This window comes from Mytilus californianus, unplaced genomic scaffold, assembly GCF_021869535.1.
Source record: "Mytilus californianus isolate M0D057914Y unplaced genomic scaffold, xbMytCali1.0.p SCAF_17, whole genome shotgun sequence".
Classification (NCBI taxonomy): Eukaryota; Metazoa; Mollusca; class Bivalvia; order Mytilida; family Mytilidae; genus Mytilus; species Mytilus californianus.
Window position 1 is genome coordinate 7,033,955 of NW_026262659.1, and position 19,601 is coordinate 7,053,555.

General features: G+C 33.2%; 2 protein-coding genes and 1 long non-coding RNA gene across 3 annotated transcripts; 1 reads left to right on the plus strand and 2 right to left on the minus strand.

The window, feature by feature from the left end:
* Positions 1–1,635: 1,635 nt before the first annotated feature.
* Positions 1,636–7,619, minus strand: LOC127726304 (sequestosome-1-like). Its single transcript, XM_052233622.1, has 7 exons — positions 7,275–7,619; positions 6,164–6,259; positions 5,317–5,645; positions 3,878–4,079; positions 3,253–3,557; positions 2,657–2,795; positions 1,636–2,333 (listed from the first exon to the last, which is right to left on the minus strand). Exons 1-7 carry the CDS (start codon positions 7,441–7,443, stop codon positions 2,167–2,169), a joined length of 1,407 nt encoding a protein of 468 aa, XP_052089582.1. The 5' UTR covers positions 7,444–7,619; the 3' UTR covers positions 1,636–2,166.
* Positions 7,620–8,216: 597 nt separating this feature from the next.
* On the plus strand, positions 8,217–13,000 carry LOC127726305 (uncharacterized). Its single transcript, XM_052233623.1, has 4 exons — positions 8,217–9,268; positions 10,572–10,667; positions 11,119–11,225; positions 11,683–13,000. The coding sequence occupies exons 1-4, from the start codon at positions 9,121–9,123 to the stop codon at positions 12,685–12,687; spliced, it is 1,356 nt and encodes a 451-aa protein (XP_052089583.1). The 5' UTR covers positions 8,217–9,120; the 3' UTR covers positions 12,688–13,000.
* A 2,423-nt stretch (positions 13,001–15,423) lies between these two features.
* On the minus strand, positions 15,424–19,249 carry LOC127726439 (uncharacterized). The gene is made up of 3 exons (XR_007993543.1): positions 19,003–19,249; positions 17,310–17,405; positions 15,424–15,778 (listed from the first exon to the last, which is right to left on the minus strand). It is a non-coding gene; the product is annotated as an uncharacterized LOC127726439 (long non-coding RNA).
* Between the last annotated feature and the right edge of the window lie 352 nt (positions 19,250–19,601).

The window sequence follows — 19,601 nt, forward strand, 5'->3', positions numbered from 1 at the left end:
CTTATTCCTAAAATTTTGAGGCAATTAACCCCAAAATCAATCCCAGCATTCCCTTTGTGATATGGAACCTTGTGGTACAATGTCATAGATCTCCATACACTAACACACAATTTATTGTCTGGAAGTTGCAAAAATGCTTATTTTTGGCCCCTTTTTGGCCCCTAATTCCTTAACTGTTTGTACCATAACCCCCAAAATCAATCCCAACCTTCCTTTTTGTGGTATTGAACCTTATGGTAAAATTTCATAGAGATCCATTCACTTGAACCAAAGTTATTGTGCGAAAGCGAATGTGTCTTCGATGTCATACCAATATACGACCGCAAAATTTTTTTGCGGTCGTATAAAAATGAGAAACGAGAACAGCTGTGTTTAACTGTAAATATTTTAGTTAATGTACAGTATTGTGTGATTTTATTTGGGTTATGGATTAAATGAGGATTTCCTCGATCTCCTATATTGGAGATGAAGATTACTTACAGATACAGATACAGATTAACTTTCAAATGTAAATTGTGCAAAAATAAATGAACCATGACTGAGGTAGCAGGCCACATAATGTCTGTGGAAATGAGACATGCAAATGCTTCTACAAATGCATATCAAATACTTTTGACTTACTATAAGTGGTTCATCTTAAACTGACCTTATAACAAACTTTAACGTGTAAACTAAACCAAAGTTTCAAGGCATTACGACTGAGGGGTGGGTGAAATAATTTCCATATACCACTGCTAACACAACTGTATAACAAATACGAGTGGTTCTAAATCTGACCTAATGACACATTGTTGAACAGCTTAAGTACCGAGGCTGCAGCTGCTGATGCCAGAAACAGGATGGATAAGTATTGCCTTCACTACATCAATGAGGCAAGACAATAATATCACTAGAATCTGAACTAGCATCATTGAGGTGAGACAATAAAATCACTAGAATCTGAACAAGCATCGTTGAGGCGAGACAATAAAATCACTAGAATCTGAACTAGTATTGTTGAGGCAAGACAATAAAATCACAAGAATCTGAACTAGCATCGTTGAGGCGAGACAATAAGTTCAATAGAATCTGAACTAGCATTGTTGAGGCGAGACAATAAGATCAATAGAATCTGAACTAGCATCGTTGAGGCGAGACAATAAGATCAATAGAATCTGAACTTGCATCGTTGAGGTAAGACAATAAGGTCAATAGAATCTGAACTAGCATTGTTGAGGCAAGACAATAAGATTACTAGAATCTGAACTAGCATCGTTGAGGCGAGACAATAAGATCAATAGAATCTGAACTAGCATTGTTGAGGAGAGACAATAAGATCAATAGAATCTGAACTAGCATAGTTGAGGCGAGACAATAAGATCAATAGATTCTGAACTAATATCATTGAGGCGAGACAATAAGATCAATAGATTCTGAACAAGCATTGTTGAGGTGAGACAAAAAGATTACTAGAATCTGTACTAGCAATCTCTAAATTAAATGTAGTATTAAGGATAATGAAACAGGAACCTGGTCATTAAATTCATGTGTTGCTGCTTTAGTATTTTGTGACATATTATTACGTCACTCCACTACTTGAATGTCTTGATTGTATTGAGGTTTAATGGCAACATAATTCAATCAGTCAATAAACTGTAACATTTAATAATTTATTTTATAACAAAATCACAGAAACAATTGTTTCTTCAGTAAAAATATAAATGAATATAATCATTTTCTGTTTCATATAAATTCCTCAAACAGATCATCTGATTGATTAAACTATTCCATAAAAATATTAACCTCAAAATATAGTGTATTTAAATTCAGTTTCCTAAAGTTTTTTCATACATAAAAATACAAATCAAGAAGTGAAACATTTCATTAAACAGTTTGTCTAACAATAAGCTAGTAAAAATTTTTCTTAAAATTTCTTTCAATTTTTGTTGTTTTTTAAAAGCTATAACAAACATGATAATCTTATAACATGAAATATCACAACAAAGTCAAAGTTTTAATTATGTAGCAACCACCAAGTTAACAAATTACAACAATAAAATTATAAAGCAGACATTTACAATAAAATATTATCCCTTAAAACAACAGAAATGTCTATTAACATTGTATATATATTAATAACTAAGCATTCAATTGATAGTCCCAAAACCACATGATTGTGTAAAGATCTCAGGCCATGTATCCACCATCTGAGGTCCTATTACGTCTCTGCTGAATGGAATCTAGAGCTTTCCCAATGTCTCCCTCTTTCTCATTCAGGAGAGAGGTCAACCAGCCTCCTTCGTTATGAAATCCCATTCCCATCATGGTATCCAAAGCCTCTCTTATCTTAGGATCTATAATTAAAATACAGAGATTTTAGACATGGGAAACAACTCTTGGTGCATTTTTCATTGTTCAAGGGAGACAATTCAAGTTAAACTACAAAATGTTTTTGTTGTCCACTTGTAAACAATATCATGACTTCCATACAAATGTATAGATAATTCATTTCTTAATTCAGTCTTGTCTAGTATGTCTTTGAAAATAATTCTGTTTTTTCAAGAAATTTGTTTTCATAAAAGATCTTCAATTTTTTTTTTGTTAAATTGGTAGAGTCTGATAGGCTGAAAAAATCTAAGACTTAATTAATATTTACAATGTTTAAAACAAAACCTACCTAAAGGAGGGTACAGACTGGTTGTACTTGGTACAGAAGGTTCAGGCACTTCTGATGGTCCTGGTTTGGGTCCACTAGACTCGGTGGACTCTGTCAAAATAGTCCAATCTTCTGGCTCATTTGGCTTCTTTGTTGAGTCCTGGAGATAATATCAATTTACAATTAGTTTTTGTACTTTTCCTTAAAAAATATCAAATATTCAAATATACATTTATTTCACTTCAAATTCAATAATAATGAGTATCGAAAAATCTATGACCTATTGCTACTACTTATTTTGCATCTTTAAATTTGCTCAAGTCTTGATAAATTTTTCCTTTCAATTAAACAAATTCACAATTTAGAATAAATTCAATTCTAAACAACACTGTGTATTCATTATTTTCGTGGGATATCAATTTTGGGGGATTTCTATGGTTAACATGAACCACTAATTCAAATGTTCAATGCAGTATACATTTTCTAAAGGCTTGTATGAAGACTTTGGAAACCAAGAAATCAAATAGCTATGAAAAACAATGTTTCATCAATCCATGAAAATAAATAGATCAACAATTGTTCACCATTATCAGTTCAATTTATTATTGAATAGTTACCTTAAGAGAGGCCTCTTTGCTACCCTCAGTGTTCATGGGAACCTCCTTTTCCTTGGCAGGCTCAGCCTCTTTCATTGGAACATCATCTTTCTTTGTTTCACTTTTTTTATCTTTTGACTGCTGTGGTGCTGCTCCACCAAATCCAAATGGACACCCTGGAAACTGTCCATGAAACTGTCCTTGACGTCCTGGGCAGCTTTGTGGTCTTGACCAACCACCACCACGTCCACAGCGCCCTCTACCAGCCCCACGGCCACATCGTTTCCTCTGTCCATGGTGTTCAACATCAATTTCTACATCAATTCCTGCAATCAGAGAGAAATCATTTAAATAAATGTCTAGTGTTTTATCACATACATAATAAAACTTGAAACAGATGTATTGAAAATATATCTTAAGGTAAAGGTAAATAAGAATCAATGACTGTGTAAATTCGTTTTTTCTTATAAATTTTAATAAATCTCAAAAGCAATTCTTCCAATTTATCTAATAACCATTGCCAATGATTAACTTATTCCTACAAAAGTCTTTTCCATAAACAGACCTATTAAAAGTTTTAAATAATATGATTGAGTAGTTATAAATGTTTGATAAATTGCACAATAGTACTTCTAGAATATCTTACCGAAAGGATCAAGCATTGCCTGGACACTTTCACCAACATTACGAAGATAATCGTCATCTTGGCAATCTTCTTCAGTTGCCTCCCCTTGTTTAGGATCTTCTTCCATTGGAGACTCATTCTGATCACCACATCCTTGCTGGTTCTTCTGCCAGCGTTTCATAAATCTCTGCATCCAACGACGAAAGTGTGGTGGAGGAACAAACTGTAATAAACAAATTAAATAATTATGATAACCCAGAGAAGATCTTAAACCACACACAATACAGGGGATGTCAATTATAAAAAAATAAACTGCTTCGCTGAGAGCAGCTAGATACGCCCGCAGAGGTCCAACCCTGAACAGTTGGGGCAAAAATGGACACAATATTCAAGCTTGATTCAGGTCTGAATTTGGATTGTAATTAAATATTTGACATATCATAGGTTTCTGAATAAATGTAGTCAAAGATCTTGAAATTGGTTATATGAATTGAATTTATATTCAATTAAAGATTTCTTGCTGTTGTGCAATACTTAGTAATTCTGTTGTCAGACTATAAACAAATAAAGTTCAATTAATTCTCAATATCATATTAGAGATTTATGAAAATAAAAAGGGAGCTTACATCAATAGATATAAACAATTCACCAAAGTTTCATGAGAATTTGTGACAGCATTTTTGAGTTATTGTCCGAAAACTGGAAAACTGGAAAATTACCCCTTTTTTTAATGAATAAAACCCCATGACTCAGAAATGTAAAATGTAAAATTTATAAAATTCTAAAGAAAGATTACAGCAATACATACAAACAATTCACCAAAGTTTCATAAGAATTGCTGAAAGCATTTTTGAGTTTTTGTCCGAAAACTGGAAAATCCCCCCTTTTTTTATGAATAAAACCCTGTAACTCGGAAACGTAAAATCTAAAATTTAAAAAAATCGAAAGGGAACTCATGTCAATAGATATAAACAATTCACCACAATTTCTTGCAAGTTGGTGAAAGCATTCTTGACTTATTGTCCGAAAACTTGAAAATCCCCCTTTTTTTAATGAATAAAACCCCATAACTCGGAAACGTAAAATCTAAATTTTATAAAAAACAAAAGGGAGCTCACGTCAATAGATATAAACAATTCACCAAAGTTTTATGCAAATTGGTTAAAGCATTTTTGAGTTAATGTCCGACATGTTGACGACGGACAGACGGACGGACAGACGGACAGAGGTATACCATAATACGACCCGTAAACGGGCGTATAAAAAGAATTGAAAAAGGCTTTCATTATCTTATACTTACAATCTATTTCACAACATATTTAGAATTACAGGCTTTACAATGTATAATGCCAAGGACATTCCTGAGACATACATGTACATAACAATATAAGAAATGGTAATTATATAAAAAATAAGTGATATTCTGTTTTTATAGTACAATCCAAGAACTATACACTTACTCCTCCATGATTTCCAGGTGCACCAAATGGTGGAGGGGGTCCACAAGGAGGTCCTCCAAAAGGTCCACAAGGTGCTCCTCCAAAAGGTGGGCCTCCAAAAGGTGGGCCTCCAAAAGCTCCAAAGAGTCCTTGACTTGGTGTTGTTATTTTCATCATATCATGTTCCTGGTGTAGTCCCTTTTTCTCACATGTTTCACACAGATCATAGTCTGGACAGATGGCACACTTAAATCTGTTACCGACCACTGCTCCTTCACACCCATCACACACTATTCTTGGATGAATAACTTTCTCTTTCTGTTCCTGCTCACAGCTTTCTTTTTTTGCTTCTGAGGAAAAATACAGGTATATCAATTATATGATTTCATTCTTCTCTATATATTCTAGTTGTTGATTTTAACGATATATTTGTCAATTAAAAAAAATCCTTTTTGTACATTTAAATTCCTTCAAGAACAGTAATTGTTTAAATTAATATTTATAAGCTATTATTTATGTGTGTAATGCTTAATTGAACTGTCTGTTCCACCATTTGAACCCAGCATCATACTTCACTGACCAATATACATGTATCTACTTAGCATGGAGTTTAATTTTACAATTTCTGATCTTACCCTTTAAAGTACAAGTATTCTTATGCTATGTATTAATATATATATTTCAGGATACATGCATATTAATATTGACTTTGTCTTTCTTAACTAATAAGCAAACATCTGTTGCACTATTTCATTATTTTATGTCAAAATCAATTGGAAAAAATTATTATATTTCAATTAGTCTCAGAAACAAAGGTTAAACAAAGTACAGTCATTTTAAGCAAGTGGCTCTGATATTAATATATTACCTTTAATTTTTATCCTAAAAACTCCATCATCTACGAAACCAAGGGCCTCTGTTAGTTCATCGTCTGTAGAAAATGCAATCTGGTCACCTTCAGGATCTGCAATAAATAAAATATATAATTTCTGATTAAGACTTCCACAGATACTTTTAATAACTCAACAATTTTAGAGTAATCATTATAATTTATAATCTATTATGGATTTTCCACCTTTTTCGAGTCTGAAGTTGTGAATTAGATCAATAGTGTATTGATATTATCTGGGACATAATACATTGTCAGTATACTATTCAAAGATAATATTAGTTTCTTTTTCCTTGTAGCTTTAGGTTTAAATAGTGTTTTCCTTGTACAAATAAGGAAATCTTCATATTCATATACATGATCTCATTCATTGTCTATTTTGGAAATTTTACATGTATTTGTCACTGCTGGCTTGTTTCAATTAATCTTATTTATGTTTTTTAAACTGTTGAATTACTGATGTGGTCATGTTCTTGCATTTATTGAGCCCATGATTTAAAAAAACTTGTTATACAATTAAACACCTGATCACTTTAAATTTAACAAACTAATAATGTAGCATTTAAAATTGCAATAATCATATGCTTTGAAAGCAGGTCAAATATTAATAGACAAATTATACAGGATGTACAGGTATAAAACATATTATATATATTATGATGAAACATCAAGGGCATTTAACAGAACATAATACATTACATGTTGCATTTTAAACTAAACAGAAATAAAATGAAAGTTAAAAATACCAAGACTTTCATAACAAATAAACCTTTTTAAAGACAGCAACTCAATTTGTAAATGTTAACCTTCATACTCTTTACTGTATTGACATACTGCATAGAAAATATGGAATATATGATATCAACCCTGATCAACCCTCTGAGACCCTCAGTGTTAAGACGTCAAGATTGTTTTTTTTCTATCCAGCCAGGTAGCTGATCAAATGTAAAACAAAAATCTTATAAACTACATGTAGCAATCATTTTTATAACAGCTGTATACAAATGTAAACAGAAAAAAATATTTGCCTATCGCTTTTGTCTCTGCTTTTGTAAATTATTTTAAAATAATCAATTAGATGAGAACTTACCAGTCCAGTACAGATTAAAATTTCCTTGCCTTAAAGTAGGATAAATATCCGAAACTTTCTTCTGAAGATAACTGAAGCTGCTTGAAACATCAGCAGGCACAGCAAATCTACGTATTTCTCTCTTTTCCTCTCCTTTCTTTACCAAATAGGCTTTTACTGTCAATGACATCTTCGCGGGAAATACTTGTGTTCTCTTTGCTACCAAAAAGAGCTTGTGTCTAAATTCGTCAACTCTTCTCTTTTTATAACCCCAAGTTGTCAGGTATTAATGACGATGAATCGACGACAGATTTAGTTCCAGAACCAACTAGACCAGGTAACTGAAAGTAATGATGACAAACATTTGTTCAAATATGAGTATAATGCGCAAGTTCCGTTCTGAAAAATATCAACAAACAACGATGTCATGCCTATTTTTAGTAACACACATGTTTCCTCTTTATGCAACACAAAATGACACGACGGAATTGATCAGAGAATAAGAAACTTATGACCATGACGAATACGTTATTCTTGAATTTCTGACATACAAAAAAACAACAATGTCCATTATTTCGTTTTCAAATCATTTGTTTTAAATTTTATTTTACATGTAATTAAATGTAAAGTATTTGTTTTTACTCCCTTTGTTTATTAGCCTAAATATTCTATCGAAGATTATTTTTTCATTTTCATTTGATACTCTGGGGAGGAGAAAGGAGGATTTTTTCATGACGGAATCAGATGCAGGTCCATGATTTTCAAGAGGGAGATTGGACAAACAAGGCAATATAACGTTACATTAGAAGTTGGACATGTGAAAAGACTATTCATTTATATATATCATAGCTCCATTAAAGGGGCTGCCCCCTGCCCCCTAAATCCTCATCTGGGAATCCAGTATTCATTTCCACCTTTTTGTGAGTCTTTTTTTTTTTTATTTTTTTTTTTATTTATTTCATTTTTGCATAAGCGTATTTCCTGCATTTTGTTGGGCAAAATAATCATTTTCAAATTATTATTTTTTGGCAAGGTTAATATTTTCAGTTCCTACCAGCCAGACTATCAGAATATTCAAATCCCAAAATCCTCCTTTCCCCTATAAATGGTCCCATATTTATGGTAACTGTTTTATGGTGTAAAGTACAGACGCTTTCTCTCGCAGTCCTCTTTTTCTCTATGTTTAATCTTATTTAGGAGGATTTTAGCGGACTGACTTTATATTCAATAATCCAGAAAATTTATGCACGGTTTATTCATATTCCTGAACCGAGAATTTCATAAAAACCATATGTGTTATATCCCGCGTACAAACTAGAAATATTTCAACTCCAAATATAAAGAGATTTGTAAATGACCAATATTCTACAAAATCTGAAAAAAAACCTAGTTCGTTTTCCTTTGCATATGAATATGTTCCATTTATTAGGAGATAAATATAAATTAGTGTTATGTTTGATAATCATTTGAATGTCGTGTTACCCATCAATAAGAGCCATTTGTTGAATTATTTTTAGTAAAAATAATCGGTCACGTTTTTAAACGTTAAATTGTTCCTTTGAAAAATCGACAAGTTTTTCTCATAGATTCTTTAAAATCCTCTTTCGTCTATTCATCTACCGCGTGACTCATTGTAAACTTTTTAATAAGTTGAACAAATAGAATGACTTTGTTCGATTTCGTCTAATTTTAAAACGATGAATCATCGTCACGAGGTATTTCATCGTTGTTCTAGAACATTCTTTTCATCTATTTTCGTCTATGACTCATGGTCATGGGACACGTTAGATGAATGGTATAAAAGGCGATGATTCGTTTACATGCGTCATTTGTAGCGACGAAAATATAGTTAGAATCAGCTGTGAATATGTCGCTCGTAATTAAAGCAGCCTTTATTAAAGGAGACGAAACCTCTGAATTCCGACGATTTACTGTCGATGAAAATTTTAGCTATGAATTCCTGAAGAGGAAAATTACCGAGATTTTCACAGATAAATGTGAGCTAATGTGGAAAGGTAAGTTAAAAGATTATAATTAACTCATGCATGGTAAATCTACACAGGTATAGATCGATGAAAGGTTATTGTTCAAGATATACTAAGTTATTTATATCGAACACATTTATTTAAATGCAAAATATGTATTAATTGAAACAGTTGACGCTTTAGTGTTCGTATTTTTTCATTGTATAAAGTAAAAAAAAGTTATTGAAAAAAAGATTGGTGCCCGTTTCCAAAAATAAAAGTAGAAATAGAAGAAATCTTTTTGAACTTGGTGTTAGTCCAAGCTGAAGCTGTTTTTGGCTAGTAACATCCGAATCAAAAATATAAAAAAGACCGGTCTCATTCTACTTTTTTTGGTGGGGACCTTTTTTATTTATTTATTTTCAACGTATGAATTATATTAATTAATTACAGACTAAATATGTTTTATATTATTTGATATTTTTTATTTCAACTTATTTCTTTAAAGGAAGAGATTAAGTACCCCCCCCCCCCCCTTTCGTGGTAAATCACTGTCCATATAAAGAAATCATTATATGGTGAATAAATCGTCCACGACAATACTCATAACGTCACACATTTATCTGTATTCAATGTTTTTTTTATAACACCACGTGTTTGACTGGACCCTTGCAAGAAAACAGAAGAATTAGATTTTTTGCGAAATATTTTACGTTCATTTAAAATTACCTGATACCTTCCTTTTTTTTTGCTTAGAAAGTGTGTGCGAGTTTGCGCTACAAAACTTAATTTGATATGTTTTTGAAAACAAATGTTTATTTACTAAATACAGTAGTAAACATTTACAGGGGTACCTAATAAATGACCACTTATATTTCACAGTTATTTGCCAGGGTGACATTTGAAAATCTTCGTGAACAGTCATTTGGAGAACGGACAGCGGACTATAAGATAACGGAAATAGAAAATAAGTGACCATTTCAGGACTACTAAATGCAATATTAAATAGACTGATCAAAGCATTACAGACCGGTGCATTGCTGCCTCCAGAGGCGAATTTAGGGTTGCAGGGGCGCGGGCCCCCTTATAGAGTTATATTAATGGTTAATACATAGACTTTTTATGTGCTCCACTCCTAACGTTGCCTATTTTGGGGACCCCGCCCCCTTTTCAATATCCTGGGTCCGCATCTGGCCTCAAAACTAACAAGACTAAATGCCGGTCACGGGGGAGGATTAAGCGTACCGTTCAGTCAGAGCCTGTATATCCTCCTAGGCCACGTGCACATCATTTTATTAATTTATTAATTTCACAAAACAGGGAGTAATTAATCACAATGTTATATCAATTGTAGATGCTGATGGCGATCTTGTCTCATTTTCTTCAGACGAAGAACTACAAGAGGCTTTGGAAGGTGTCTCTGATGGTATATTTAGAATGTTCGTCACAGGTAAGAAATTTTATTTATCGTATACATGCCTAGTGCATGAAAAGGTTAAAGAAAAGACATGGACAAAAAATTAAAACATAAGTTATTAAATAAAGATAAAGAACTATAAAGACCAATTTAAGGATTTGTATTGATCAATATGAAGTCAAAAATCTGGATACGAACTTCATCTTGTTAATGCAAAATCATCTTAGCTTGGTCCATATTTGTATGCATGTATATATTGAAACTTTCCCCGTTTTAGAAATTTTATTGCTCGAACTTCTGTTTCTTTTGTTTGTTTATCATATTGCCAAAAAGACAATGATCGTACGTGTATACATAAGTGTCTCTTTCAATTTTTGTAATAGCATAATTCAGATCGAAATATCGATTAAAATCTTTTTATAAGTATATAATTTATAGTTCATTACATATTATACTGTCATAATATTACTTTTACTTATTACAGTTGACCAACAGCAATATCTGAAAAGTGTACCCCAGCTTAAATATTGTAACACAATCAATAAACACAAAAAAGGATCTGGGAGAAGGCTGCACAAAGCTCAAATGAAGGTAAATAACTCGTGTTTTATTAATATGAATGTTTAACGATAAAGTAAAAGGGACTACCAAGCTCACAGAAAAACACCGAATGATCAACCACTAGCAATTAACCTATTTGTTGCACGATTAAAACACACAGAGACAAACGTACGGACTAGATAGACCGGGTTCCCTTTATGGAGCTTCATATATTATTAGATTTTTTACAAATATCACTCCAAAGGTTGGCTTGCCAGAGGGTCACCCTTTTTCAAAATCCTGGACCCGCACTCGTATAGGTTAAGATGCACCAATATTTAACTTCATGAATCATGTTTTTAAAAGTAACTATATTAAATAGATTTTTTTTTTAATTTTTAATCACCTATATAAATGAAAAGATTAAATACCCTTGCGTGCATTCCTGAAATCAAATTTTTAGGTGGACTAACAATAATAACTTATTTTTTCACATACTTTTCTTCAGAAGTCTCCTGATTTCGATGACGACCACAATAATGGATGGTCAATATTCAAAGGAAGATCAGATAACCATGAACCTGAGCTTGAACATATTGGATTCTATCATCGTCGTTATAGAAACAGAATGCAGAGGAAATCAAATGAAGAAATGGAAGCCTGGTTTAACAGAAGACAACAAAAATGGTTGAATCGACAGCAAGAAATGAAAGAATCTTCAAACAATGCAACCGAAGACAACAATAACGAAAATGGTGAGAATGATCGTCTGCAAAAACGCATCTGGCGCCTAAGGAACAAACTTGCACACCTTAAAATGGGAGATTTGACTCCAGAAACCACTAACCAGGAAAGAAATAAGAATTCGGGACCTCCTTTAGGAACAGAAAAGGCGGGCCGTGAAAAATTCGGACGTCAACAGGGCAAATTTGGAGGAGATAAACACAATGCAGTGATTAAACTGAAACTGAAAAATCAACATCGTGCAAGAAGTTGTCCAGGTCGTATAAATGGGACCCTATCTAGAGCAGCACACTTTGGCCGATTTAATGCAGGGAGACGGTTTGGTAAATTAAGTCCACACCATCATTCTGCGGAATGTCATGGCCGTAGATGCCGCAATGGTGACCATGGTGAAAAACACTTGAGAAATGGTCCGTTTAAAAAGAATATACGCAAGATGTTCATCGAATTACAAGATGAACAAGATGTTGATATTAACGATGACAAGAAAGCAAATCGTCGTTGTCGTAGGCAGGAAAATATTGAAAAGAAAATCCATTTTCGACGGATGTTAGAGGAAAACAAGAGAATACCAATTACATGGAGGGTGAAGCAACGAGGATTAGGACACCGTCATGGGCGTGGTATGAACTACTGGATGCCAAGACGAATGAGGCTTATAAACACAATGACAGAACTTGAAGAGGAGAAGAATTTAATTCAATCTGAGCTGAAGCATGGATGTAGACATACTCCAGACGGCTCTACAGATTGCATACACAAAGTCTAAACATAATTTAATAACATCTTTGTGAACTCTGAAGTATATTATGTGTTATTTTTGTTTAAAACTTTTAAGTATCACTATACTATCATGTTAATGATATTTGTAAAAAATGTTATAATCATGTAGACAACGTTGTTGTTTTTAAATCTTATGCAATAGATAAATGTTCAATAGTGAAAGGTTAATTTTAAAGACGTTTTGGGAGATCACTATAATTTTGATAAGTATATTATGTATACCTCATTGTAGCTTTAAGAATTCTTCATCTGTAATTTTTATATGATAAATGTAGATTAGTCATTAAATCATTTAAAATAACACTGTCGTTATACTACTGCTGGTGTATTTTTCCTTGTTTAAAAAACCCTAAATGTTTTCTCTCGTGTACTACGGGGGACGGTATTGTCAAAGAAATTTTTAAAGAGATACCTAGGGTATAAAAATAAGGGAATGTGATATGATTGCCAATGAGACAATTATCAACAAAGTCCAAATGATGTGGATGTAATCAACTATAGGTCACCGTATGGCCTTCAACAATGAGTAAAACATATACCGTATGGTCTGATATAAATGGTTCTGACATGAAAAAATGTGAAACAATTCAAACGAACAACAAAAGGCGTGATTTTACACAACACAATAAACCGAAAAACATATTTGACAGACAGCAACCAACAACAACCACTTAACTATATGGCATCTGACTTGGGACAGACACATAAAGAGTGTGGTGGGTTTTAACATGTTTGTGAGCGCTCAACCCTCCCCTAACCTGGGACAAACACATAAAGAGTGTAGTGGGTTTTAACATGTTTGTGAGCGCTCAACCCCCCCCCCCCCTAACCTGGGATAGACACAAAGAGTGTGGTGGGTTTTCACATGTTTGTGAGCGCTCAACCCTCCCCCTAACCTGGGACAAACACATAAAGAGTGTGGTGGGTTTTAACATGTTTGTGAGCGCTCACCCCCCCCCCCCCTAACCTGGGACAGACACATAAAGAGTGTGGTGGGATTTAACTTGTTTGTGAGCGCTCAACCCTCCCCTAACCTGGGACAGACACATACAGAGTGTGGTGGGTTTTAACATGTTTGTGAGCGCTCAACCCCCCCCTAACCTTGGACAGACACATACAGAGTGTGGTGGCCGGGTTTTAACATGTTTGTGAGCGCTCAACCCTCCTCTAACCTGGGACAGACACATAAAGAGTGTGGTGGGTTTTAACTTGTTTGTGAGCGCTCAACCCTCCCCCTAACCTGGGACAGACATATAAAGAGTGTGGTTGGTTTTAACATGTTTGTGAGCGCTCAACCCTCCCCTAACCTGGGACAGACACATAAAGAGTGTGGTGGGTTTTACCATGTTTGTGAGCGCTCAACCCTCCCCTAACCTGGGACAGACACATTAAGAGTGTGGTGGGTTTTAACATGTTTGTGAGCGCTCAACCCTCCCCCTAACCTGGGACAGACACATAAAGAGTGCGGTGGGTTTTAACATAGAAACATAAAGACAAATGACAAAAATGTACTTGCATTTACTGAAAGCTAGTTAAAAGCCAATTTCAGTGAAAAAAAATAAATAATATAGTATCAATCAGTACAAATCAAACGGTGGCCTTGGGCTGTTTCTGCTCTGGTTGTTGTCTCTTTGACACATTCCCCGTTTCCATTCTCAATTTTATGGATTTAGTGTCAAGACGTCAAAAACCGTCGAAAAAGCTTGACATTGTGCAATGCCAAAATGTAAGTACGTATATTAACGACAGACCATAATACAAAGTAAGGAGATGTGCTTTGATTCTAAATTAGACAACTATCCATCAGAGTCCAAATACCATGGATGTAAGCAACTACAGGTCACCGTACGGCCTTCAATAATGAGCAAAACTTAAACCTTATAATCAGCTATAAGCTATAAAAAACGGCCAGAATTATGACACAAAACCAATATGACAGACAGCAACCAAAGACAACCACTGAACTATAGGCCTCTGACTTGGGACAGACACATAAAGTATGTGGCGGGGTTAAACATGTTTGATACCACTCAACCCTCATAATCTCACAGACTATTGTATCAATTAGTACAAATTCAACGGATTAAGTGAAGCGACGTCAAAAACATGCAGTTTATTTAAAGCGTGACACTGTGCAAAGCTTAAACATAAGTACATAGTCTCGACAAAATGTATAGGACAACAATATAAAGGAAATGTGGTTTGATTCCAAATGATACAACCATCCACCAGTGCCTAAATAACATGGACGAAAGCAGCTATAGATCACGGTACAGCCTTCAAGAAACGATCAAAACCTATACCGTAAAGTCAGCCTACCCCCCCCCCCCCTTTTCGGCATGACAAAATGTGAAACAAATCAAACGAAAAAAAAGCAACGGCCTGATTTTTGATAAAACAAATATGACAGACAGTAAACAAAGAAAACCACTGAACAATAGTTCCAATCGCTTTCAAAATAAAATAAAATACAATATATCGTTTTGTAATTTGGCAGCTAAAAAGATCTTAAATGCTGAAAATTAACCCCTTTTGAAACTTTGTTGAGCTTGGTATCCCCATGAGTGTGTATCACCCTATCATGCTGTTTAAAAAGCCGCATTTTTCATTGCATTTATTATGTCCTGTAACTTTGTGTGCTCTAAATTGAAATGAATTATTTTTGGAACCCTACGCATAATGAAAAATGATTTGACATGCAGGTGATTGTCATTCACATCTGGCCTTTTCAGGAAGACGCATTCAATAAATAATACTGAAAAACTTTCAACTTGAGTTTATTATGTCTACAGAGCTTATGTTACATTATTGATACTTGTCATCTATATGTATCACCGACTTTAAATAAAATCTCTATTTCAGTTGATATTAAACTGGAACACCGCTTATTTACATAGATAAGACATCCATCAGCATCCATCATTAGTTTTTTGTGGGGAGGGGGTATCTCCAAGAGCCTTTTTACAATTTTGTTTCTTCCGCTTTTCCGCCATGAGGAAATTTCCTCTTGTAGTCAGCCAATCGTATTAATTTGCGGAGTAACTATTTCTCCTGCTCGCAGTCTTCTCTTTTTGTTTCTGAGAAAAAAATAAAGGTAAATCAAGTATATATATACTTTTACTCATCTATATGCTGGTACAACCACAACCACAACAGCAAAAATGTTTATGACATTCACGGTGCCCTAAAAGAGTGGAATAATTAAAATAGAAATAAAATAGATTAGTGTGTCTTTCTATGTTGTGATGTAATACTATTGTTTCAGAAAAGGGAGAAGGTTTGGTACCATTAAAACGTTTAATCCCGCTGCAAATGTTTGCACCTGTCCTAAGTCAGGAATCTGATCTACAGTAGTTGTCGTCTGTTTATGTAGTTCATACGCGTTTCTCGTTTCTCGTTTTTATATAGATTAGACCGTTGGTTTTCCCGTTTGAATGGTTTTACACTAGTAATTGTTGGGGCCCTTTATAGCTTGCTGTTCGGTGTGAGCCAATGCTCCGTGTTGAAGGCCGTACCTTGACCTATAATGGTTTACTTTTATAATTTTTTACTTGGATGGAGAGTTGTCTCATTGGCACTCATACCACATCTTCCTATATCTATAAACAGAGTATAACATGATTAGTTTTGATTTAATTGATTCACATTTAATATATATATTCTTTATTCCAAAAGCAATACAGCTTATAGGTATCAAGAACAATTACTAATTCATTTATATAGCCCATACAAATTCATACACTATATTAACTTTAAAATTTAAAAAAAAGTAGTTAGAACAGCATGTAAATTTTATCAATATATTTGTCAATTTGAAAAAAAAATAGTAATTAGAAATAAGAAGATGTGGTATAAGTGCCAATGAGACAACTCTCCATCCAAGTCACAATGTGTAAAAAGTAAACAATTATAGGTCAAAGTACGGCCTTCAACACGGAGCCTTGGCTCACACCGAACAGCAAGCTATAAAGGGCCCTAAAATGACTAGTGTAAAATAATTCAAACAGGAAAACCAACGGTCTAATCTATATAAAAAACGAGAAACGAGAAACACTTAAGAACCACATCAATAAACGACAACCACTGAAACAGGTTCCTGACTTAGGACAGGTGCAAACAAATGCAGCGGGTTTAAACGTTTTAACAGGCGCTAAACTTAATTGTTCATTTTAATAAATCCTTTAACGTACATCTTAATGGTTTGATAAATAATAGTTATTATTATATGTGTGTAATGTTTGAAATTGAACCGTCTGTATGTAACATCTTTAATTCATTTGCCATTAAAACCAAGCATTATCCTTAACAGTCAGATCAATATGTTTTCCTCATTGTAGACTTGTTTTTCACAATATACTAGTCCCAGCTTTTCTGATGGCTCCCTTTAATATACACAGGTATTCTTATTCTACTTTTGAATTCATTAATTTTCTGGATACATGCATATTAGTATTGACTTTTTTATTTGTTTTCTATAAACGATTGAGCATATGTTGCACTATGTCATGTTTATATGTCAAATTATTTTTTTCATATTTCAAATTGTTTTAGAAACAAAAGTTAAACAAAGTCATTTTAAATGCATGTAGTTCTGATGTTAATATTTACCTTTGATTTTTATCTTAAAAATTCCATCTTCTATGAAACCCAGAGCCTCTGTTAGTTCTTTATCTGTGGAAAATGATATTTGATCACCCTCAGGATCTGTAATAAATCATTCAGATTTAGAATCCAAACAATATTTAAACGCTTACTCTATATTTATATCTGAATCTACAACGGGGGCCAGTTTCACAAAGCTGTCTTAGGACTAAGATATGTCTTAGGATGGTCTTACGACATATCTTAGTCCTAAGTGGGTTTCACAAAGTGGTCCTAATTTAGGGCATCTCTTAAAGTTGGTCATAAAGTTTGGACTACACGAGAGGTGTCTTATGATGGTCTAAGGATAGTCGTAAGTTTATTTTTATGAATTACACTTATTTTTTATATTAATTTTGCAAACTATGTTATTATTATTTGATTATCTAATCTCCTTGTTCTACTAGTAACAAAATCTTTATAGGTTGGCGGATTATCAACAATGATTTATCAACAATGAACATTCGATTTATTTATATCAAAAATGCACGATTTTATCCTTTAACCTTTTTATAACCGATACAGTGAAAACTTGAATTCAACTCACTTGTACAAAATCAAATAATCATCAGCTTATTGTTTTTTTTCTCAAATTTTTATTTGAATTTTTATATGCATATTGGTGTATTATTAATAGATTATTTATATAAATTAAACTAATGTTTTATATTAATTTTACAAAATATCTAATTCTGGAATGTTAATCAATACGTTAAGTAATTTATTGGAAACACATAATACATTTACATGAATTTATCCATGAATCCATGTTAATATTTAAAAATTTAAAGAACTTGCGACAGGTTTAGGATATCTCTTAGCTAAGATCATCCTAAGACAGCTTCGAGGCGTGGTCTGAGATATGTCCTAGGATAGTCATAAGAGGGTCATAAGACATGTCCTAAGATATATCTTATGACAGGTCTTAGGATAGCTTCGTGAAACCGGCCCCGGATTTTCAGCCTTTTTCCAATATCTTTCTAAAGTATAGCTGTAAAAATGTTTAACATATTCTTGTTGATCTAAGTAACTTTTTCGTTATAGCTAAGAGTATTTTCTTTGTAGGCATACAATAAAAAAAAATTATATATTTGTTAATGTTTTAATCTGTAGAATAACTAGTGTTCTGTTCATCTTTAATGTTCATACATTTAGTGATTCTTGATTTCAATTTTTGGGGAAAAAAATTCTTTCTTTACAAGTTTTATGTATTAGCCAGAACTATCTACCATGAGATAATGTAAAATTTATCAACGACAATAATCCTGATATTTAGTATAAAGCAAATTAAAAAGGATAAATTCCAAAATATACATGCATGATGAAATAGCAAGGACATTTAACAGAACAGGTGAGGTCGAATTTAAAATTGAACAAAAAATAAAATAGATGGTGGAAATATACTAAGCTAAAAACTTCCTTGCTCAAAAACGAACATACTGCAGAAAATGTATCAACCTTGTTAACCCTCAATGGTTGTCAAGGTCATTCACCCTTTTTCTGATCTCTTAGATTATCAAATAACAGACAAGATCCTGTTAACTAGCAGTTTTATAACAGATTTAATAACAAGAAAAATAATGTATAGCCTATCGATATTGTCGCATCGTTATTCAAAAGTTAAAAGTTAATTTAACATTTTAAAGAAATCTGGACCTACCTGTCCAAAACAGATTAAAACTTCCTTGTTTTAAATTAGGATAAGTTTCTAAAACTTTCTCCTGAAGATAACTGAAACTGATCGAAACATCAGCAGGCACAGAAAATCTCCGTATTTCTCTCTGTTTCTCTCCTTTCTTTACCAAATAGGCTTTTACTGTCAATGACATCTTCGCGGGAAATTGTTGTGTTCTCTTTGCTACCAAATAGAGCTAATGTTCAAATTCGTCAAAGTTTTCTCTGTTTATAACCCCAAGTTGTCAGGTATTAATGTCGACGAATCGACGGAAGATTAAAGTTCCAGAACCAACTAAACCAGGTAAAGGGAAGGTCGCACTTGTTTGACTGCCATTCGTTGCTCTAATTTTTTTTTTAACTCTCAAGACTAACAAATACAATGATTTTTTTTATTTAAAACACAGATACAAAACAAATGAAAGCTTAGTATTTATAAATTATTTTTAAACGACATAGATATATAAATCCTATAAGAATGCTAAGTTCAGTACAATACATTTAATCAGTTTTAATATTTTCAAATGAAAAGAATTACAATAACTCAACAGGGTTAACAATGTTAGAAATAAGCGAGGGTGGGTG